Here is a 25,262-nt window from a genome sequence, read left to right on the forward strand (position 1 = left end):
ATTGGGTGATTAAGAGAGAACACATATGCTGAGGATAAGAACAGAAAAATTATCATTTTCCTCCCTTAACTTGGTTTCTTTAAATTATTCCGTTAATCTGTAAAAACCTGTGTTGACCCTGAGAAGATAATTTAGCCCCGCTAAGACTAAATTTTCCATCTGCAAAATGAGGGGGTTGGGCTAGATTATCTTTTAGGATCACTTTCAGCTGGAAATTCTATGATCTTAGATCTCGGACTTTGTGGATATGTGGAAATCTATAAGGCTATCCATCTCACCCTTGACTAACATACAAATGAGTACACACCCATATAGATACATCTACAATCCAGGGCATAACAACCCAAGTTCCAACCCTCCAGCTCTCTCCAGCTAGTTTTTGATATGTTTGTTTTCTCTTTGACTTCGTTTTTCTTTGTCTCTGTCTTTCTAGGTCTATGCTTTTCTCACCCTCTTTTCTGTTGGGTTTCTGTTTCCCTCTCCCTCTTTCAAACTCCAGTCTTCCTTATAACTTTCTTCTTTCCCGGGGTTTAAAACTTTGCTGCAGTGTAGTCAGATTCTGGGACAGTTTAATTGGCCACCTCCCCACTCTCCGGCTCCGCCCGTCGTTCCCCCTTAACCCTCCTCCCCTCCTTCCCTCCGCCCACGACTCCCACCCCGTGCCGCCGCTGCAGCGAAGCCTTCAGTGGCTGCGAGTGTGTGTATGTGAGTGTGTGTATGTGTGTGTGTGTGTGCTTGCGCTACAGACGCTGGGAGTGTCATAACTCTGACCTCTGGCTGGAGCGGCGGTATCCGGGCGGGCGCGTCACTCTCAGAGCAGGCGGCGGGGAGAGTGGGACTGCTAAAGGCAGGGCAGCCGAGGCGCAGGGCATGGAGCCGGCAAACGCGGTCTGAGAACGCTACCGCTAGCGGGCTCCAGCCTCACCGCAGCCACAGCCGCGGCTCCTATTCCGAAGCCATCCTAACTTTTTCTTTCTCTTTTGCCCCCTGTACAAAGGTAAAGTCCCGTGCGCGGGTTCCTCGACCAAAGGCGCGGGCGTGATAGCGGGGTGCGGAGTAGGGATGTCCCTAGCTGTTGGAGTGCGCGCTTCGGGCTAAAGAGCCTTGGGGTGGGGGAGGGGGCTTGGGCTAGCTTCGGGGGGCTTTGCTTCTTAGAGGTTAAAGGGGCCACTTAGCTTCTCAAGCGCCTGACAAAACTGGAATAGGTTGGGAAGGCCGGCTTGGGGAATGCTCCTGCCTTGGTCCAGAGGGTGAATATGCGGGAGGATCTCAGCTATAGAGCGTCGAGTTCTCCTTTCCCTGGGGTTGGCTCCTGGTTTTGTCCCTTTTCCTAGGACTCCTGGGCACCCGGCTGCCTCACTGAGCGCGAGTTCCTTCTCTTCTCTCTCCGCAGGGGATTTACGGAGTGGGCGGACAGGTCGGTGGCGGAGCCTGAGGCAAGCTGGACGCAGCATGATGCGCAGAGTGTGGGAGGCGCTGGCAGCTCTGGCGGCCGTGGCGTGCCTAGTGGAAGCGGTACGCGGGGGGCCAGGGCTCAGCATGTTCGCGGGCCAGGCAGCGCAGCCGGACCCCTGCTCTGACGAAAACGGGCATCCTCGCCGCTGCATCCCCGACTTCGTTAACTCGGCCTTCGGCAAGGATGTGAAGGTGTCCAGCACCTGCGGCCGACCCCCAGCCCGCTACTGCGTGGTGGTTGAGCGCGGAGAGGAGCGGCTGCGCTCTTGCCACCTCTGCAACGCTTCTGACCCCAAAAAAGCGCACCCGCCCACTTTCCTCACCGACCTCAACAACCCGCACAATCTGACCTGCTGGCAGTCCGAGAACTACCTGCAGTTCCCGCACAACGTGACACTCACTCTCTCCCTGGGCAAGAAGTTCGAGGTTACCTACGTGAGCCTCCAATTCTGCTCACCAAGGCCGGAGTCCATGGCAATCTACAAGTCCATGGACTACGGGCGCACTTGGGTGCCTTTCCAGTTCTACTCTACCCAATGCCGCAAGATGTACAATCGCCCACACAGGGCTCCCATCACCAAGCAGAACGAGCAGGAGGCTGTATGTACCGACTCGCACACAGACATGCGTCCGCTGTCCGGGGGGTTGATAGCCTTCAGCACGCTGGACGGGCGGCCCTCTGCGCACGATTTTGATAACTCTCCAGTCTTGCAGGACTGGGTCACGGCCACAGACATACGAGTGGCCTTCAATCGGCTGCACACCTTTGGCGACGAGAACGAAGATGACTCGGAGTTGGCGCGGGACTCTTACTTCTACGCTGTTTCTGACCTGCAGGTGGGCGGCCGCTGCAAGTGCAATGGCCACGCGGCCCGCTGTGTGCGCGACCGCGACGACAGCTTGGTGTGCGACTGTAAGCACAACACGGCGGGACCGGAGTGCGACCGCTGCAAGCCATTTCATTACGACCGGCCCTGGCAGCGGGCCACGGCCCGGGAAGCCAACGAGTGCGTGGGTGAGTCGTGCGCCCTACAGCTGTCGGGAGCTTCGGGGCTCTGGCCTGGGTTAGAGATAGGAGAGAAGCGAAGAGGAGGGAGGGCGTCGTGTAGCCTAGGTTGCAGAAACTATCTGAAGACATGAGAGAAGCTTCTGTAGTCTGGGAGTGGGAGAGCTGGTGCAGGGGGTGGGACAGTGCCGTGCCCTCCACCCTGTTTGGGGCAAGGTGAAACATCTATGAAGTGAGCTGCGCGCTTGGTCTTAGAGCCCAGAAGTCTTCATCCAGGTCCCAGGTTTCTGGTTTTTGAGATCCGCTCCCGCTCCCACTCGGGGGCGCTTTACCTTATGAGCTCTGGAGCGCAAGGTGAGGTCGAATTTGTAGTTTAGGAGAAAGACGTCAAAATTAGATGCCAGAAGGCTAGGGTGTTCCAAAACTAGGGCCCTCGGGACATGAGGAGAAGAAGAATTGAACGGAATTCACTGAAGCTTACTGGACACGTGTATTTACCCGCTAAGTTTTGAGCCTATTCAAATCCCTCCCCCCCCCTAACGAAAGTCAGGAGTGGAGAGAAATAATGTCAGGCAAGAATTTTTCCTTAATTTCCGATTTTACTGAACCTCCTCTTACCCCAATAAATGACTATTACTTTTACATTTATTTGACTCTAAAAGTTTGATACCAGAACATATCAATATTTTCCAGTACCGATATCCATTTGGGTATTTAGCTGAATATTTCCCCTTCTGACTTGGGGTGGGAGTAGGAAGGGTGTGAGAAGTTCTAGGCCTCAATAACTTTGCCTTTGATTCCAGTTGTCAAATGTAAAATCGGAGACAGGTTGCAAATCCTATGAGAAATGTATGAAGAACATTTTTTCAGTTCGGGGTTGGCCCTTTACATGGCATAGATTATTTTTTAATTCATTGCCAGTTGGTCTTTTTCTCTTAAAAAATAAAATTTGTTTTGTTTTCAGTTAGCTTATATTAAGGAAAGAAACATGATGCCTTTCAGATTAATTACTGTCTACATAGAGGCAAAGTTCAACTGAGAGAGTTCAGGAATTTTTAAAAAAATTTCATTCTGAACAAAGAAAAAAATAACTCCCTCCTTCAAACAGATCTGATATAAAGAAGGCCTGAACTTCCCACTTGCTAGTAAAGCTCAGTGTTTCAACTGTGCAAGAGAAATCTGGCAAAAGTTCATGACTATGAAAACTTGGAGACTAAAATTAAAGCTAAAACAAAAATTCTGTCAGACACTAACATTGGTATATTGACTGTTACAGGTACACACAATCTTTATTAACTGCTGACATCCATGCCTTAATTTCCAAATTTGCAAAGTAGTAGTATGTAAGGCATATTTTTAGGGTTACTTTTCCTCACATTAGGCGGATATAATCTTTTTAAAATTGTGAATGAAAATTAAAGTCAAGATTGAAAATTATATCAAACTAAATTTTTACAGGTTTTTTTTTTGTATTTCCTTTTTTTGAATCTCTGGTCTCTCATGTCTGCATTCTCTCAGACACATTGCAGAATTCTTCAGTTCCTATGAACACACGTTTGGGGTCTGGTTTTGATTAATTGTGTCATGTCATTGTTGAATAGTTTGTGCTTTATTACTTGTAGACACAGTCATTTGAACAATCTCCTGGGGGAAAAAAACCTGGAACATTCAGGTCAAGAGATTGGAAAGCTGAATTAGCTAGTTTTGAGGAAATTGTGCTGTCCTTAGATTGTTGATTAGCACAAAATACACAACACTTTGGTAGTCTTGGGTATCCATTCTCTTTTCCTTTGGTGGATAGAATTAGAAAAGATCTGATGTTCTTTGTCCATATTCTGTGCAGAAGAAATATCTACATGCATCTTGGTCTTGAAATTTCATTTGATTTGCCATTACTTGAGTTCTAGTCCTTCAGAAATGTGCATTTTGTTTTCCTTCTTTCTTTTAGTAGTGGTGGTGGTGGGGATATTGATGATGTTCAGTCTTTCTAGAATCTCTTTATTGATAATTAACAGATCATTCCATGGTTATATTTTGTACATATATGTGGAAGATCATTTTGCCTTGTAGGCAGATCTCCTACAAAGTGAAATGTATAATTTAAAGAAACTAGCCTAGCATTGGGGTAAGGTTGGATTGGCTTGAATGCTTTCTCCTTCTCTGCTGATGAGACTTACCAGATAACTCATCACACTTTTCTATCTATGGAGAAATACTCTGTATCTAAAAGATGAGACTTGCACTTTAAATAAATTAAATAATTCAGAGGTTTGGTTTTTATTTCTCTCATCACAAAAGCAGTGCCTTTGCACATAGATTAGGTTGAGCATTCTGCCAAAATTGATCAGTTAATTAATTAAATTAGCATCAAATGAAGCAAAAAAGGTTAAGCAAAATAACTGATTATTTTTGTTCATATCACACACTGAATCACCTTAACTTTCTTTAAAAAAATCAAAACTCAAACCTTTTTGATTTGTCTTTGGTAGATGCAGCTTGAAATATCTATTGTAGTTATTCTAATTTGTAATGACTTTCTCTCTAATTTGTAATAGCTATATTAACTTCAAATCTTTACAGTTATTTTGTCATCCTGCTAAAGCTACAATATCAAAGCAATGTATGTCTCCTTTTAGTCAGTTTTCTGTTGTTCTGTAGATTAAAACCCAATATTGAAGGGACTACAAATAATTAATAGTGAAAATAGTCTAGAATCTGGATTATTGTTCTATCATCTTATAAAAATAAAGCCAGTACAATAGTGTTCAAGGAATTTATAATTAAGGGTTGAACTTTTTATAGAAATAAGAAATCCCTAAATAAAAAACCCTATAGTAGAGATGTAAATGAATTACTATGAGACGGATGACTTCTTGAAGTGCTATCAAATCTTTATGATACTAATTTTGTGCTAGAGGTATGAGGTTTTTTTTTTTTCATCATAATTCTGTATTGTGAAACTAATTTATACTTTTGGAAATACTTTATCCAGGATATTCACAACCTGAGCAAAAGAAGTAGAAAGAAATAAAATTTTAGAACCCATAGGGACATGAAACTTAAATTTCCAGAAACCTGTCTTGGTACAGATTAAACATTTTCATCTTCTTTGTGGATCAGAACAAAAATAAATGAACTTTTTCAAAATTTTTAAATTAAAAAAATTTTGAAATAGATCTTTTGAAATAGGACCACAATATTTTTCATATTATTATAAAATACATTAAGTTGCCTCCCTTTCTGCATTGTTTCAAGGTAGAGGTCTCTATGGTATAAACGTGTCCACTTGGAAAGGCAAGATTTATTTTAAATTCAATTTAGAATTTCTTCCCAGAAATAATTCAAAACAATGTGAAAGACAAGACTATGTATATATAATGTTACAGTCCTGACAGCTCTCAGCGGAATAACTAAATACTCTCTTCCGCCCATATGTATCAGTGTGTTCTCATGCTTTTATACATGTGTGCATTTGCATTCATCCATGCATGGTGGGGGTGTACATCCAAGGGGAAATGCATGAGCAGTTTTTCACCACCTGGGTTTCTGGGTCCCCCTTCCCCGCTTTCTTCTTCTAAGCATCTGAAGAACATATTGTGTTTCATAAATTATTGACATCACTTTTAATCAGCGTTCCTACTGATGTTGGAGGACCTGTGTTAGTATTTAGTGCCTGATGAAGCATGGTGCTTAATCTTACTATAGGGGTGTCAGCATGAGACCTTTCTAGTTTGTTTCAGGACAAGCTTATGAAAACTTGTTCTGCCACTCATTCCAGGTCTTTGCATCACCCCAACTGTAATTTAAAACTTACATAAAAGATGGCTTTGCAAGGTGAGCTCCTTGCTGGGCCAGTGCTGGACTCCTTTGGTAGTGGGGTTTACCTGCAATTTGATGCTCACAGCAGTTTCAATACAGCTTAGAATGAATCAATTCCTTCTACAAAAGCCTAATGTAACCAATAGTTCCCGAGATCTGCACACTGATCTTCTTGGGGTGATACATTTGAAATGTAAAGGGAAAACAAATCAACCACAATCTCTGTAAGATTAAGAAGAAAAAAAAGTTTATGACAAGCCTTGTCCGTTAATAATTTGACTGATAGCTCATCAGCTGAAAGGGACCTTAGATAGAGGTCATCAAAAACATGGGTTTTCAACTTGGGATCTCTGAACTTAAAAAAAAATTAATAAATGTATTTCAAATTAATTTGTTTCTTTCTTAATCCTATGCATTTTGTTTTATTCGTTTAAAACAATTATCCTAAGAAGTATTCCATAGGCTTCATTGGACTGCCAAAAGTTCTTGACATAGAAAGGTTAAAAACCCCATATTTTAAAGGGGAATAACTAAGGGTCAGAGTGGTTGAATAATTTAGGCTGTAGCCCAGGGTGGTGCCCTTTCTTAAGGTTCTTCTTTGTAGGAAAGAATAAGGAGAACCTGATGACTATCAAGATTGGAGTTGGTTCCACAACTGATAACATATCAGATAGATAAGATATTGTATATTAGGTTTTAAACTTTATCATAGCTGTCAGTCTAAGCAAAAGAGAGTTCAGAGATTAGAAATGAAAGTGAGGGACTTGAGTATTTACCTGCCCACACTGCTTAGTCAGAGTTATTGTATATGGGTAAGAGCTTTATTAGCTTTATTGATTTTACTTCTATTTAGTTCAATACAGTTTCTTTCCTTCAAAGGAGATGAAACAGAGCTACAAATCAGAAAGCCCCAGCTGTTTTTCCCTTTTGGCCTAGCGATATGGTTGCCTGACTCTGCCCTCAAGCATCTCAGGGCTTCCAGGAAAGCCAAAATAAATGAGCAAATTAAAGGAGGCTAGGAAGGAGTTAAGAAGTGTGATGTAGTTAAAGAGAGGGGTTTGGTGGGAAATGGCATTTCTGAGTCCCTAGTGTGAAGCTAGTAAGTGCTGTTTAAATGTGTAAACAGTGTGGGTAGGTCATTTATCTCTGTAAGCCAGAGCAGCTGGAGCAAGCACCTCTGCTGGCATTCTCATTAGCACCTGGTGGGCAGGAACCTCCCAGCACTACCCAAATAACATGGAAACATTAGCCCAAACAATGCACCAGGCTGCCAAAAGACCAAATGAGGCTGCTTCCGACTTTACCCAATAAGTGAAAAGTTTGTCAGGGTAACCCTACTGGGGCTAGATTCTGCTTTTCCAGGATCTGCTAAGCTCTCTGTTTGCCCTGCCCAGACTTCTTTCTGACCTTCTCCTGTAGAAAAATGAGATCCTCAGAAAAGTATTTGAGAATTCATGTCCAGAGTAAATATTGGAAAGCAACATTTTGAAATTCAGATGTTCCCTGGAAGGAATCCCCTCCTTGCAGCTCACAGCTGGTATCGATATTCCTTCCTTGGGGTGAGTTGTGCTTTTCATTAAGCAAATTTTTTGTCTTGGGATTAAACCAACGTTGTAAACTTTTATGTTTACACTTCAAAAGTCCATTGGGTTGTTATCCTTGTTATCTTGATGGCTTCTACAGTGTCTGTTGTACACAATGGCTTCACTGTAATAAATTGCTCTTTAGGGACCTCAATTATAAAAGTCTTAGCTGGTGATACACAAGTACAAATACCTTGTGAGCAGCTCTTTTTCCTTCTCTTTCCTGAGCAATAATCATACCTTGAGTTTCTGCATAATCTTCCATTGTGGAATTTGAGGGTTCTAAGTCTAAAAGACTATTAATTGTTGAATATTCTTAAAATGGGCCATAGTCTTTTGCAAGATATTTGGGTTGGTAAAGGTTCATTTTTAGGCCCTTCACAATGGCAAAAGTTTAAAGTTATGGAATATTAGAGAAGAAGGCATGTTCTTGTAGAGTTTTTATGAGTGGTTTTAACTAGGCCAATTTATAGAAGAAAAAGCCAAAATCTGAAGACAAGAACTGTGACTCACCCAGGGTGACACATCAGATATGTGGCAAAGATTGAGGACTCCTACCTTCCTGTTCAGTCCTCTGCAGAATATTATGCTGTTGGATTGCTAGAAAATAGGGATTAGAGCCCAAAGTTCAGAGATGGAGTGACTATGTATTTGATATAGAACTAACCAGCAAGGTATAAAGAGAAGAGTCTGAAAGGTACAAAGAACATATAGCACGGAGAGTAGCAAAAACTAGTTATAATGTGAAGAGAGAAAAGTAATTCTCAATTTTACCTATCATGGAAAATCTATTGATCATCTATTAGTCCAGTCAGTTACCCTTGTGACAGGTCTTGAACAGGAGCCATAAACCACAGACACCTTGTGAATGCTTTACTGTTCAGGTCAATTCTTGGTATAGAAAACCCTAGGAGACTGAAATACACGCTCCTGTTTTGGATATAACTTGAAATAAATGGCCTGAATCTGAGAAATCTCAACTATATCATGATATTTTATTGGAAAGAAATTTGTTGTCAGAGGGTTAGACTTGTGTAGTGCCATATAACCTCTAGGAGCCAAGTATTTTAGTCACATTGAATAGGAGGCCCACAGGACCTCTGTAACAGTTCTGTAGTCTTAATACAAAAAGTGTCCAAACTCTGGACTCCAAAATAATAGACTCTAATTTGCATCTGTTTGGCATGTAATTTACACATTGTTCAGTCAGTGCCAGATCCCATGGAAATCTTCCTGGCCACTAGTTCTTTGCTTTTGGTGATATTTCACCCTTGTCTTTCCCAATTCCCAGTAAAGTCTTTACCCAGGTGAACTGTGTGGCTATACCCACTTTACTGAGAAAGGATACCTTGCCAATGGTTGTTTAACAAGTGTGTCCCTAACCCAGGTTGAGTCTTATATCTTGTCCAATGCCCTTGCTTTATAGGGGAACTCAAAATTTCAGGTCTTGTGATCTTACAACTCCTGGGCTTCCGACCCTTCCCTTCCAGTTCTAGACATTTCTCTCAGGTGTTTTATGAACTTAAAGCACAATATTAAACATTAAAAATATGGGAGTATATGAGATTGGTTAGCATGACATAGAAAGTCTGAGAGATTTGGCTAGGCTCAAGTTCTGTTGGCTGTGTGCCGCTGGACAAAGTCATTTAAATTCTGACTGGTCCAGGCAATTCTGAAGGACTGTAATCTTCAGTGAAGATGCTGATCTACACAGGTAGAGGAAGTCCTTGCACTAAGGTCTGATTAAAAAAAAGTTTGAAATAATTATCATTTAATATTAATCTTATTACTATTAGGAGTACTAGTAAGAAACAGAAGAAGCTTGCTTTTCCATAGTGGAAGGAGCTCTGGTTTGGGCATCAGAAGACCTGGTTTTGAGTCCAATACTTTCACTTATTTTTTGACCCTGGACAAATCACTTCACTAATGCCAGATAACTGCAGAATGAGAGGTTTGAACAAGAGGATCTTTAAGAGGGAGCTACTTTGTAATAGTCTTCCCTCGCCCTGTAGACTTCCTGAAGTTTCCCAGGCTTCCATGTGATTTGAAACGTGAATGAAATTCATTTTCCTAGATGAAGAAACTGAGCATCAGAGAGGTGAAATCAGTATTTTCTTTTGAAAAATGTCATAATGGTGATCTTTTAAAAATACCCTTATCACTTTTCAATGATTCCGTCCATCCTTATTCCTTCCATAGAAACTTTTCTTATAACAAATGAAGTATAATAAGTAAAAACATTAAAAAAGAAAAAAGAAAACATTAAAAAAATAAAAAGAAACTACAATAAGTAAAAACATTTGGCTGTGACTAAATTATAAAATCTTCTTTTACTTTATCACAGTCATAATATAAATAGTTCTTTGGGTTCAGCTGTTTTCTCCTCTTCCCCAAAATCTGTGATCTAGCCAAACTGGACCACTTATTCTTCATATATATCTCAGTTTTCTATCTCCATGTCTTTTCTCTGCCTCTTAGAATGCCCAGTTTAATTCAGAGCCCAGCTTAATTACCACCCTCTTCATGATGGAGTTATGTCTTACATTTTTCATAATCCACTTAGTCATTCCCTAATTTTGTTTTTTCATCATGAATTTACCAAATATCAACAAATACAAACATTTCAATATATAACAAAAACAGGAGGGTTGTAAAAGTAACTGTGAACTTCTATTAAGAAAAAAAATTTAAATAGATATACATATTGGGTAGTTAGGTAGAGTAGCCTGGAGTTAAGAGGACTTGTGTTCAAATCTGGCCCCAGATACTTCCCAGTTGTGTGACCCTGGGCAAGTCATTTAACCTCAATTGCCTAACTAACCCTTGCTGTTCTGTCTCAGAATTGATACTAAGATAGAAGGTAAAGGTCATTTTATATGTATGTGTGTGTGTGTGTGTGTGTGTGTATGTATATATATGTGTGTGTACATGCACAAATATATATATTATATATATATATATACATCTAAAAATTTAGTGATTCAGTGAGTTAAAAATTTTCTATTCTAGTCCTTTTCATTACATTTTTGTTCTGTGCTTTAAAAAAAAGGTTTTTATATTTTTTTTTCTGTAGATTGTTCCTACTTACTAACTTGACTGCCTCCTCCCTGGAGAAGGCTTCCCTAGTAACAAATTATAGTCAGGGCAAAACAAATCAACAGTGGCCATGTCTCATTCTTCACCTTTAGTCCATCACCTCTCAGCCTAGAGGTAGGTATTTTGTCATTTGTCTTCTGAATCATATTTGGTCATGGAATTAATTAGAGTTCTGAATCCTTTCAGAGTTATTTTCCTTTACATTTTGGGGCTGGTACGTATTTGGATTGGAAGGATGTATAGTTTCCTTCCAATTGTCTACTATTTCAGTGAGTCAGGATGTGTAGGCTGTCCAGGGAGAATTAGCACCTCTGGTGTGAGGGCTTGCTGAGCCCTTTTCAGGGCTGCTATTTAACTTTTGGAGTCCACATATCTCTTATCTGTGGCTCTAAGAAGTAGAAAGAGAAGATATCACCCCATGATGTCATTAGCCTTCTTTAAGAAGGAAGTTAAAAACAATAATATTACCATCAGTTCTGCTCTACTTTTTTGCATATATGGGCTTTTTTTCTATCTTATTTTGCTTGTACTAAATGCCTAGTAGTCCATCTTTATATTCCCAATGTTTAGCATATATTAAATCCTTAATAAATGTTCTAAGTGGTATTACTAGGTCAAAGAGTATGTCTCTTTTTACTCCAAATTGTTTCCCAGGATGGCAAGACTAATTCACAACTCCACCAACAGTGATGAATGTGGGGTAAAATCTCAGAGATGTTTTAATTTGCATTGTTATTAGTGATTTGTAGTACATTTTTTCACATGGTTATTGACTGAAAATTGCCCGGTAGGCAGAACCAAGATGATAGAGTAGCAGATAGCAATTGAGCTGAGCTCCTGTGTACAGAACTCCTTCAAATAGATCTAGAAAATGAATCAGATCAAATCCTGATAGGGAAATCTAGAAAAAAAGGCCAAAGTAAGTTGTTCAGCCTAACTTAGTATAAGGAAACAGATAGAGATGTCTGCAGAGACTATAGAAAAGGACCAGGAGCATGCTTGCTGAGAATAGTGCCCAGGGCAAGAGGAGAACCCAGCAGCTATACTCCAGACCCATATGGAGCACCTCGAGGGCAACAAGTGTCACCTGGCAGCTTTGGTATTAACTACCCAGTTCCATATCATAGATCTAAAGTGGATGGAGAAGGGAACCTGTGTACTGGGGAAGTAGTGAGAGGAATTCTCAGATAGTAAACCCTGGTTGGTACATCAAGAAAGGAACATTCTCAGAATCATGCAATCGTGGTTTGGCTCAAACCCTAGGCGCAGAACAGGATTTCATTTCTGTCATTTAGCTTAGCCAACAGAGAAATAACTAAGGCAGGAGTTCCAGACTGAAAGAAACCTGCAGTTCTGTTACTCTTTCAGTTCGCTACCAGGGACTGAATCTAGCAGTGGTCTACTCTTGTAGAGGTCCAAACCCAGGTCAAGAATTAACAGAGCTCAGACCAAGTGGGTAGCAATCAGACACTGCCCTACATCAGACCACTTTGGGAGCACTGAAAGTTGTCTTCAGTCTTCCCAGAGATCCTGGAATAGCAGAACATTCAATATCATAAGGTAGTAACAACAGGATCAGCCAGACCTTCCCTCCAGAAGTGTAGCAGAGCCCAGAATTAATATAAAATCCAATTAATATAAAATTCAGGATGTAGACTGGACAAAGGGCAAAAAAAAAAGATCACACCATAAAGACCTATTATGATGGACCCGAATGTAGAAGAGAATGTCTCTAAAATATCTGCAAGCATCGCCTCAGAGAAAAACACAGTTTGGGGGCACAAACTCAACCAGTATTCCTGGATGAGGTAAAGCAAAAAGTAAAAAAAATAATTTTATGTGTTTTTATAAATAAAATGATAATACTTGAAAAAATGGGAAAAGAAATGAAGACCATGGAAGAAAGAATCCAAAAGTAAATTAATAGCTTAGCAAAAGAGGAACCAAATGAAAGCCAATTTCTTCATCAACAGACAGGATAAAATAGGAGAAAATGTAAGATACCTACTGGAAAAAAAATAACTGGTCCATAAAGTTAGATGGAGAAGAAAACATTTAAGAATTGTTGGACTGTCTGAAAACCATGACTAAAAATCAAGCCTGCATATTACGTTTCAAGAAATCTTGAGGAAAAAAATACCTGGATCTCCTAGAACCAGAGGGCAAAGTAGAAATAGAAGGAATATCCTATTAACCTCCTAAAAGAAATCAAAATGTCCAGGAACATCATTGTCAAAATCCAGAACTCACAAGTCCAAGAGAAAAAATACCATAAGCAGCCAGAAAGAAAGAATTCAAGTACTGAATAGCCACAGTCAGGATTATATACTATTTATTTATCCACCAACAAGAGGAGAAAGAACATGGGCTACAGTATTTCAGAAGGCAAAGGATATGGGCTTTTAGCCACAAATAATTTACCAAGCAAAATTGAGTATTATGCTACAAGGGAAAACAATAGAATTGTAATGAAATAAAGAACTTTCAAACATTCCTGATAAAAAGACCAAAACTACAGAGAAACTTTGAAATTCAGTTACAGAGTGAAGATATATATATATATAAAACAAAAGTAAAAACACATGAATAAGGACAAAGGACTAAACAAGGATAAACTGCTTAAATTCAAATATGGGGAAATATATCCTTTCTTAGTCCACAGAAATAGTCCAATCAGATTAGACCAAGCAAGCCATTGATGGTTTAAGAGAAGAATGGAAAGGAGTAAAGGAAGAGAAATGAAAGGAAGAGAAGGGGAAGTTATTTCATTTCTTCAGAGTGTACAAGTAGACATCTATACAAACAATGAGGAGGGTATGGGGAGAGCAGCTGGCCCTTCAACTTCACTCTCTCCTGAACTATTTAAGTAAGAAAGAATATATTCATATAGTTGGACACTGCATTTCACTCAATAGGGAAATAAGAAGGAAAATGGAAGGAAGATGAGGGGGAGTTAGGAGGAGGGCAGGTTAAAGAAGGAATTAGTCCTAAACAAAATAAATTTCTAACTAAGACTGTAAAAAAATGCTTATAACTCTTTCAAGGTGACAAAAATGGGAGTACTAGGAGGCTCCCACAAATGGGAATAAACAAGTTATTATATAGAAATGTGATAGAATTTTTCTATAAAAATGCTTTTGAAAGGGGTGTTTTCAGAGAATCATGGGAAGACTTATAAGATTCAATGTTGAAGTTAATTAGGAGAATGAAGACAATAATACAGTAAATGCAAAAAACTTTGAAATAATTAGGAACTCCTCTTAGTATAAAGATCAACAACAATTCCAGAGAACTAATGATGAAACAAGCTACCTACCTCCTGATTAGAGAGGTGAAGGACTGAGAGTGCAGAATGAGACCTTTTTAAAAAATATGGCCTTTGTAGAAATCTGTTTTATTGACAATATTTGTTTGGAGTTTATCTTTAGTTCTCAAGTTGGTAGTGTAAGAAGGCAAATTTTTACTGATTAAAAATATGTAATTAAAAATAGTCTATTAACATTTTTACTTATTTCTTGGAGAATGATGCTTGTTCTTTTTCATTTTTAGCATTTTCTGTATATTAGACTTATCACAGAAATTTGCTACAAATATTTTTCTGGAAGAGCTGCTTCTCTTAGTTGATTTTGTTCATGTAAAACTTTTTAATTGTATTTAATTGAAATTCTATATTTTGTTTTTTATGATCACTTATGTCTTTTATTTATTTAAAAACTCTTCCTCTAGCCATAGTTGTATTCTCTTAATTTTTAAAGTCAATTGTATACGTTTAGAACTCATTTTGGCATATGATATTGGGTACCAATCTGTTAAATTGCTTTTCAATTTTATTTTTTTTTTCAGAAAATGTCAAATAGAAATTTCTTATCCTTGTGGTGGTGTTCGGTTTGTAAAATAATTGATTGACTATACCTAAATCTTGCTTAATCTGTTCCACTTTTTTCTTTTTTTTTAAACTAATTCCAACAAGTTTTAATTGCTTCTTTGTAAAATAGTTTGAAATTTGGCAAAGCTTAGACCCATTTATTCCTACTTTTTTCATTTTGTTGTTCCCTTTTTAGTCTGATTAGTATAATACTAAATCTAGAAATTAAGGTTGGTAATATCATTTTTATTATACTAGTGTGGCCCCACCATAAAGAATGAACATTATTTTCCCTTCAGTTAGTTTTCCATTTTTTCCATAAACATTGTTTTGTAGTTGTATTTATATAGGTAATCAATATGTCCTCATAGGCAAAATTCCAACTGTTTTATGCAGTTTGTAGTTTATTTTGAATGGGATTTTTTTCTATCTCTTCCTAATGAAAATTGTTAGTAATATAATTGTTTTTATTTTGTGTCTTCATATTTTGCTAAAGTCACTAATTGGTTAGATTTTATTAATATTACTAATTTTTATAATAATTTTCTCTTGAATCATTAGCATCTTCCAAATGAACTGATATACCTACAAAAGTGAATACTTTTGCCTTCTCTTTATTTAGCAGCTCTTCAATTTCTTTTTTTGACTTATTGCCATGTTTAGTATTACAAAAATGATATCAAATAATATAACTAATAATGAGCAACTTTGTTTTATTCCTGATATTGTTGGAAAGGCAGCTAGAATTTATACTTCAAATGGTGCTAGCCCTTCATTTTAGCCCTTCATAGGTTGTTTGTTGTTGTTCAGTCATTTTTCAATTGTGTTCACCTCTTTATGACCCTATTTGAAGTTTTCTTTGCAAAGATACTGGGGTGGTTTGCAATTTCTTTATCCAGCTCTGTAGATGAAAACTGAAGTAAAGATGGTTAAGGATTTTTGTCCAGGGTTACATAGCTTGTAAGTGTTTGAGGCCAGATTTTAACTTTTCCAGTCATCAGGCCTGACACTATCCATTGCCCCATCTAACTCTTTACCAATTCCTGGGATACAACTAGTTTGATCGTGATGAATAATATTTTTACTATAGTGATATATTGTCTTTGTGAAAATTTTATTATTAAAATTGTTTACCCCAATGTTCATTAATGATATTGGTGTGGAAATTTCTTTTTCTGATTTCTCTCTCCTGAATTTGAGTTTCAGATCATTTTTGTCTCATAGAACAATATTGGTAGAATGTTTTCTGTTTTTTTTTTTAAGTAATTTATGTTATATGAGTTAATTGCTCTTTGGATGTTTGATAAAATTAATTTGTAATACATTCTGGGTCTGGATATTTTTTCCCTTTGGGAGCACATTTATGGCTTACTCAGTTTTTGTGATTGGGTTGTTTTAAATTCTCTTTTTCTTTAATTAGGATATTTCCTGTGTTTGTAAATATGGACTTGTATTTTAATTTTCATTTTTTGGCATTCAGTGGTTTTGAAAATACATTCCATTTCTTCTTCATCCATTGTGAATTTCCTTTTTCTTTTCAAAAGAATTAAATTAGTAAATAACTTATTTTTAAAACTTGATCTTAGTTTTAATAAGTTTGTTTATTTAACGGGTTGTTTTCAGTTTTGTTTAGCTATTTTTTTATTTTCAATTTCTGTGTCTGTTTTATAGGTTTTAATTGTGTTTATTTTTCTAGTGCTTTTAGTTGCATATCAAATTATTGGTTTCTTTTTTCTTTCTTTTTACCTAATGAAAATGTTTAATGCTATAAATTTACCTATAAGGACATCTCCAAAGTTTTGCTTTATTGTTTCATTTATCATTTTCTTTTATTAACATTATTGTTTCCATAATTTTTTGACACTAATTTTTTTAGTCATTACATTATTTTGTCTCTGTCTGAATACCTTCTTCAAATTACTACTATTGATTAAGAATTTTTTATTGCGTTCTGGTCTATAAAAGATGAATTTAATATTTTTGTTTTTAATTACCATCTCTGACATAAATACCTCTGCACATGGTTATTTTGGAAATGAGTCATGCAAAATGGAAAAATAGGTATAATTTATAATAATCCCATTCATAAATTTTCAAAATTTATCTAATGTGTAATTTACTTAAAATTCTATTCATATCATTAATTTATTTCTTGATTTTTTCCTAGATTTTTCTAAGTCTGAAATGAGAATGTTGAAGTCCCCAGAGGTTTTTGTTGTGTTCTTCTGTAATTCATTTAGATTTTCTCTGTACAATATAGTTTCCCTTTTATCTATTTTTTTATGACAAGCCTTTCATGATTGTCACTTTATTTTTCCTCATCCTAAATCTTAAATTTAAATGTTTTATGTAAGGCACATTTTAAAAAATATTTTATTTTCTCATCTCTTCTTCTGTCCTTCATTTTATTGGTGAATTCATTCATTCACATTTATACTTATAGTTGTTAGATATTTATTTCTCTCCTTCCCCTCATTATATTATAATATTTCCTTTCTCCTCTTTTTTTTAATAAGGAAATATATGACATATAAAAAAGGGAATGAAAATATCACTAAAAGTGTATAGTTGGAATCTTCTGATCCAACTTTTCTCATCTTCACTCAAACTATGTTCTCTCTTAAGCTCCTACTTTCTGTTTTCCTAAAAACACACAGTTCCCTGTTTACTTTATTGCATTTCTTTAATTGGAGATAGGTGATTTTTTCTACTTTATGCTGATTTTTTTCCTCTCCAAACTTCCTTTGCTTGGTTTAGGTAAAAGTGAGATTAATGAGATCCTCAGTCCCATATCCCATTTCTACCTTCTACATATGTAGGTTCTCTCTGTTAAACACTAGTCTATCTTCTTGGAATACAGTATAGGAGTGAGGATGAGTGAAAGAAAGTGATCACTTCACAGCTAGATTGTATAGACCACAGAATGGTCTGATCCTTCCCCTCCCCACTATTCCTAATCAACCAATCATCTTAAAGGTAATCTTGATGAGCCAGCAGGCATATCTACCTCTATAGGAAGGTATGCCTCAGATGCCTTCAAACTGTGGAAGACTAGCTTTAATCATCTCTATTTTTAAGATTATCAGAGACATTAGTGTATGTATATATATATATATATATACACACACATATGTGTGTGTATATATATATACACACATATATGTATATATACACATATATATGTAAGCATTGCCACTTGGAGAGAGATTCAAATGTTAGCATTAAACCCTGTGAAATTAATTATAATTCTCTCTTCCCAGGCAGTCTTTGTAAATTTTATAATATTCTGAAAAAAATTACAAAATTAGGCAAGGATTTAGTTTTAGGGTAAATGTGTCTAATTTATCAAACATAACAAAAATAATTTAAAATACTGGTATGCCCTGGAGAATCATTTCTCTAATTCTCTTTAAATTTATTTAGATTAATTGGGGGCAGCTGGGTGGCTCAGTGTATTGAGAGCCAGGTCTAGAGACAGGAAGTCCTAGGTTCCAATCCGACCTCAGACATGTCCCAGGGCAAGTCACTTAACCCCCATTGCCTAGCCCTTACCACTCTTCTGCCTTAGAACCAATACAGAAATATTGATTTTAAGACAGAAGGTAAAGGTTTAAAAAAAAGGTAGATTGATCAAGGGCTAGGTTTTGCCTTTTCTGTTCACCACCTTAATTATTTCACATTAAGTACTGAGGATGTTTCCTATTCAAATAATACCAAGGATTTTAGAAAAAGACCCTGAGAAATTATGACTTACTAATTAATTTCTTAATATTTACTAAAGAGGGAATAGGGGCTTTAGTGTTCTTAAACATTCCTCCTTTTGGGTTCCCTGTATAAACCAATCTGAAATATAATTCTATAGTCATTAATTCCAAGATCTCATTTTGTACTTGCTCATGCTGTTTGGGATGTCTTTAATCAGGATCAAGATATGTAAATCCAGTTAGTTCATTATAAATATGGCTCTCATTCTTTTACTCTGACTTAGTGGATGAAGCAAAACAGCAGGGTGAGAATTATTCCAGATGTCCTTAGTGGTGGCATCTTAGTGTTAGGGAATTGTCTTGAAGGTGGATACAGAAAGCAATGCATTGGATGGAAACAAGAGATGAATGGAGGTAGTGCATTGAATGGAGACCTAGAGTTCAAACACATTTGAATCTCCAGCCTTACCATGTCCAAAATAGGATGTAAAAATCCAGAATGTTTTGCAGATTAGTAAAGCTATCTGGAATCACAATGATCTGGTTTAGAATTTAGAAGTCATAATATTCTATTTAGCTTTCCTAAAATTTCTATTTTTAGTCTTGGCTATTATGAAGTAGGTATTTTAAATCTATATAGTGATCATTACAAAGTATGCATGGTTGTTCTTGTAATGTTTAACAAACCGGGTCTTAATGGGGAAAATGTGTACATTACATACTTTTAAGTTTAATCTGTATTATTAACATTTTCTTAATCACTCTCTTCAGTCTTAAATCAAACCTTGCTTCATAGCATTTGCCACACTGGAAATTTAAGTTGGCTCACTGTACAAGCCAGATCCAGCAAATTCTGAATATACTATAACTTATCTTGAGAGTGTACTGCACATTCTTTGCTCAGCATATCTAATATTATTTATTGCAACCACAACCTCATCTCTAGTTTTTTTTGTTTACATTACAACTAAATCATTTTAAAGGTAAAAAAAGTTCACTAATTTCCTCTCTCATTTGAAACACCTGTTGTTTTTAATTCCAGGCACACTTCTTTTCTTTCTTCTTCTTTTTTTTAACCTTTACCTTCCATCTTAGACTCAATACTGTGTATTGGTTCTAAGATAAAAGAGTGGTAAGGGGATTGGCAGTGGAGGTTAAGTGACTTGCCCAGAGTCACACAACTAGGAAGTGTCTAAGGCTAGATTTGAATCTGGGATCTCCTGCCTCTAAGGTTGGCTCTGCTCTGCCTACTTTGATTAGGCTTTCTCAGGAATTTGATCTCCCAGAAATCATGGAGGACTAATCAATCCTATATCCTTCTTTCCCAGATTATCTGTATTTGGCTCTAAACTCCCTCAAAGCAGCTATGGGTATGGAAAGTATATTGGGAGTAGCTACATTCCCAAACTGAGAACGAACAGGAATAATTTATGGTCATGGGTCAAAAAAGATTCCTGATTTCTTATTATGTAGATTGTTGGGCCACTATTGATGAATGAGACCATAATATATAATCTGCAGCCAGACATTTAAGAAATCCTGGCCTTTTGAGTATAAGTATGCTCTGACCTACTCTATCATTAATGAAGAGAAGAGAGTTCTCATGTGGTTACCCAATTCAAGAATGATATGGACCTCTCCCAAACCTACCTGGAGCTGATTCACTTGGGCTTTTGTGCTAAAGACACTTTGATTTTTTGTACAATTGACTTAGCTCCTTACAAATTTGAGAAATTAGGCCTTTGTCAGAGGTTTTTGTTATAAAAATTTCCCCCCAATTTGTTGCTTCCTTTAATCTTGTTTCTTAAAGAACAAATCCATAAACACTAATATATGGAAGTAAAGATGAAAATACATAACAATAAGGGTTACTGGCTGCTTCAAAGTTTAGGTAACAATAGATCTCACATTACCTGCCAAGCCTTTCTCTGTTCCTTTCAAAAAGGCATTCATTAGGACTAGCTAAAAAGGATGAATGTATAATCATATTCTAGAAATTAACAGAAGGTAAAATTTCTTTGCTCTGGAGTGGGAAATTTTCTTTTGAATGAGGAAGAGGTTATTAGCCCAATCATCTTGTTCTTTAGCTTAAAACTCTACAGGTGACTCAATTCAGGATTGAAGATTCTAGATTTCATCAACAGTTTTGATGGTTAAAAAATTTGGTTACAAATGTCTTTTTTGACCGCTTTGTAGAGTAAGCTTCAGTTCTTTCTAGAAACACATATACTGAAACAAGGTCATATTCATGAATGAATGTATGTATTTATGTATACATACATAGTACTATCTATGCACATATTCTGAAAACGGTACTATAAATCTTTATATCTTTATATCTATATATGTTTATACACACAATATAAAGATATAGTACTGTTTACAAAGTAGCCAAAAACCCCAACAAAATCTATTAAGAGACCATATCTTTTGGAAATGGCATTTCCTCAATTGGAAAATCAGTGTCTTAAAAATTTCTCTTTATCTTGATTGGGTTCCTAATATTTTGTTGTTGGCAGATGGTCCAGCAGAATTGCTGAAGTATAAAAGAAAATTTTAGAAATTTTTAGAATTTATCAATCAGTATTTAGATTTTTGCCTTTGCTAATAATATGTGTTATACCAAGTATGGAAGCAAAGTAAATATCACTTAAAAAAAAAACCCACTGGTCTTGTAGATGACCACAAACACTGCCACTTTGTATCTCCTAAGCACTATACTAAGTTGGAGATTCAAAGAAAGGTAAAAAAAAAAATAGATCCTTGCTGAAGGAGTTCCCAGTCTAATGGGGGAGGGTTGTGGTGAGGGGAATGACAATATGCAAACAACTATGTAAAAACCAAATCTAGTCAGGATAAATTGAATTGCAGAGACTAGAGAGGGCAATAAAATGTCAGAATATTAGAAAAATAAGAATAAAGACAAAGTTATAAAGGGTTTTAAAAGCCAAATAATAGATTTTATATTTTATTTTATTTTTTAATTTACTTTCTGTCTTAGAATCAATACTAAGTATGGATTACCAGGAAGAAGAGTGGTAAGGGCTTGGCAATGGGGGTTAAATGACTTGCCCGGAGTAAATTAGTTAGGAAGTATGTGAAATCAGACCTGAACCAGGCTTGGCTCTGTATTGTTACATAAAAAAGAGTGGTTGCCTTAAACTGTGATTGCGAAAATATGGGTTTCAAGACTTTGAATAGCCAAAACTGTAAAGATAATTTTTAGTGTCTTGGTTTTATATTAAAAATAAAGTGGTCACCATGGGAAAATTCCCAAATATTAAATATATCCAAGTCAGCTGGGTTTTTATGGAGATTTTAATTAATACAAATGAAGGAATTAAGAAAAAGGAGAGAGAATAAGAGAGAGACTAGTCAGTCTTTTATCACTCACCACAAGATCTTGTTCCAAGCAAGCTCTAGTGTTCAGAGATTCCCTCCAGTTCAGCTTCCAAGGGTGAATTACCTTTCAGCCACCAAGACAGAGACCAGCCTCCAATTCAGCTCCATAGCTGAATATCCTTCAGAGGCCTTTCTGACCTCCTTTTAAAGAGAATTTTCTCCTATGTCATTCTCCTATGTCTCCTATGTCACCTCCCCTAAGTTTTCACATCTACCAATCACAGTAGACATTTTCACAGGACTTGTTATCACCTTCTCTGGGTAGAATAAAACCTCACACCTCTTGCTAAGCTTGCTTGAACTTTTAGTGATTAATTTGACCTTCATAGGTACTTAGCACCTTTTTGTATTAGATCTAAAAATAGACCCAGCTTAAGGGTTTTAGCTTTATTTTAAGTATGGGTTAAGTACTTTTCATTGTTCAGTAAGGAGTTTACAACTTTATCTTCCCCTAAAGTATGCTTAAGTATGGGTGGAGTAATGTTTGAGTTCTCACATTCCTGATCAAGTACCTTCATTGTTTAAAATGGGAAATGGTCTTAACCAAATGTTCTAAGGTAGAGTCTGAGAATTTTTTAATATTCACAAATCTGAGAATTTTTTAGATTCACAATCCCCCCTGATGATCATTGGGAGACTAATCTCCCCATTGATCATTTAACATAATCATCTTGCAGTCCTAAATGCAATTCTAACTACAGATATATACAACATTCAATTTTCTAAGAAGAAATTAGAGTAGTGAGGGAGGAATAGAAAAGAAAGAAAGCAAAACCAATGTTTTGCTAGGCGCATTGACAGAAAGCCAAATTAGGGGCAGTCCCTTTTGGCATAAATGTGTACATTTACAATAAATGTTCAATCAACCATATCCAAAGTTCATTCTTGATCTTCTTGATGTAGTGTAGGTTTTCTGACATCTTTCTGCAACAGTTCATTCTCTGGATATAGGAGTTAGCAAGCTTCTTCCTTGAAAATCTTTTCTCGAACAAAAAATTAAAATCTTGGATTTTTATAGAAATACAATTTCAAACAAAAAATAAAAAATCTTGGATTTTAAATTAAAATACAACCCCCCCTGAAGTATGCGTTTAAAAACATCCAGTTCTGCTCAGGATGCAATGTTGAGTTATGGGGGTGTATGAGTCAATTATCAAAAGAAGAGAAAAACAATAAAAAACATAAGGGGAAAAAATTCAAAATAGGCCCTTATATAGGTCCAATTTAAAGTAATTTCTATCCCACAAGTCTGTAGGACAGAATGCAGTAATATTTCATTTACCCATTTGCAGCCAAGACTACAGGAAGTTGCCATAATATAAGAAGAAAAAGAACTAGAATTCTATTTTGATAGGGAAGTGCCATTCCCTCATATGATTTTTGACATTCTCAGGGATATAGGGAGCCAGCATGATAGTCAAACTTTGTACTTGTATGAGTACTTCGCAAAGAGCGTAGATACAAGGAAGTCCTACGAATTAACATATGTCAAGCGTCGCAACCTCGAGTCTCACATTAATTTTAACTCCTTCCATATTGGTGTAGAAGTTCATCAATCCCACATGGATTGGTTTCATTTTCACCTGTGTGCTCTTTTTGGCACTTTTCAGGTTGTCTGTGCTCCTTGTTTTTATCCCATTTTCTACAGTATCCACTGAGCCACCTAGTTGCCCCTTTATAGTTCATCTTGAAGTGAACAATCATTCACTTGAGTTTTCTGACAAGGCTGACTTTGTCAGCAGCCCATACTTTAGGGACCTATGCTTTACAAACTTCACTTTGGTATCCCAGTGAAAGATTTCCTGGAGTGTGGTGGTAGACACTTGAGGCAACAAGACCAACCAACAGGCTATTGTTGTACCAGTCCAGACATGAGGTTATGAAGATTTGATGGGGGTCATGATACTCACTGAAGAGAGAAGGAATCATATACTAGAGATAGCAGGAAGATTTGGTATTTGAGTGGATTTAGTGGGTGGGGGAGAGAGTGAGAACTCTATCATGACACCTGTGTTGCAAGCTTAGGTGATAGAAGGGATAGTGGTACACTCCAAAGTAATAGGAAGAGGGGGCATTTTTGGGGAAAAGATAATGAATTCATATTTGGACGTGTTGAGTTCAAGGTATTTACAGAACATCCAGTTTGAAATGTTCACTTGGCAGTTGAAAATGTGAAAGTAGAGATCAGGAAAGAGGTTAAAGCTGGATAAATTAGAGAATCATCTGCCTAGAGATGTTAATAGCATCTATAGGAGTGGATGATATCACCAAGCAAAATAATATAGAGGGAGAAGAGAACCCAGGAAAGAACCTTGGGATCCATGATAGGAAACTGTAAGCCAGTTATTCTTATTATGATGATTCCATCTTTCTAATAAGTTTCAAGTTGACTCTTTACTCTAATTGTACATGAAAATTCTAGGGTCCCAAATCTACCAGTTAATAGGAACTTTGATTGGAACTTCCTGAGGGAAACTGTCATGGGTCTTACTGACTAGCAAGAGTTGGCCTAAGCCTCAACTTGAATAATTCCTGAAATATTTTTCTGTTATTCTGCCATTTCTATAGTAAAGGCCCATTACACCAGATTCTAGATAATTTTATCATCTCTCTCATCCTAAACATAGGATCATATGGATTTAGAGCTGGAAGGAAACTTAGAGGTCAACAAGTCTAATCCACTCATTTTACAATTGAGTAACTTATAAATGCCCTTCTATTAAATGTCTGAGGCAGGATTCAAACCCACAGCTTCTTCACTTAACTACATTATCTGACTACTATAGTATGCTGTCTGTTAAGTCCATATATCCTAAACAAACCACCAACAGTATGTAAAAAAAAATAAACTCACCAGTTAGGAAACTGGTTAGAAAATCCAAGGTTTGTGGAATTCCCAAAGGATTGGAAATAATTAAGCTCTTGTTTATTAAATGGAGATATTAATCTCAAGTTTGATCTCCATCCTATACTAAAGAGAAATGGTAACAAGACAGTCCCTGTCACAAGGTCACAGTCAGACTTGCTTTCAGAGATTGGTTGTTTCCCTATATAGATTATGAACAATCTGGGATTGCTGAAATTGCCTTAGACCCAGAATGGATAGGGGGCAGCTGAGTGGTTCAGTGGATAGAGTTCCCTGGAGTCAGGAAGACCCGAGTTCAGACACAGCCTCAGATATTTACTAGCTATAACTAGCTGGATAAGTCACTTAACCCTGTTTGCCTCAGTTTTCTCATCTTAAAATGAGCTAGAGAAAGAAATAGCAAACTACTCCATTACCTTTGCTAAGAAAACCCCAAATGGGTTTCAGACATGACTAGACAACAACA

General features: G+C 37.0%; 1 protein-coding gene across 1 annotated transcript in view; it reads left to right on the forward strand.

The window, feature by feature from the left end:
• Nucleotides 1-617: 617 nt before the first annotated feature.
• NTN1 (netrin 1) overlaps nucleotides 618-25,262 on the forward strand; it is a 398,385-nt gene continuing 373,740 nt past the window's right edge. The window contains exons 1-2 of the mRNA XM_056817510.1: nucleotides 618-997; nucleotides 1,394-2,470. Coding sequence (XP_056673488.1) covers nucleotides 1,453-2,470 — 1,018 coding nt within the window. The 5' untranslated portion in view covers nucleotides 618-997; nucleotides 1,394-1,452. The remainder of the gene's footprint in view (nucleotides 998-1,393; nucleotides 2,471-25,262) is intronic.

The sequence above is a fragment of the Monodelphis domestica genome, chromosome 2 (genome assembly GCF_027887165.1).
Source record: "Monodelphis domestica isolate mMonDom1 chromosome 2, mMonDom1.pri, whole genome shotgun sequence".
Taxonomy (NCBI): domain Eukaryota; kingdom Metazoa; phylum Chordata; class Mammalia; order Didelphimorphia; family Didelphidae; genus Monodelphis; species Monodelphis domestica.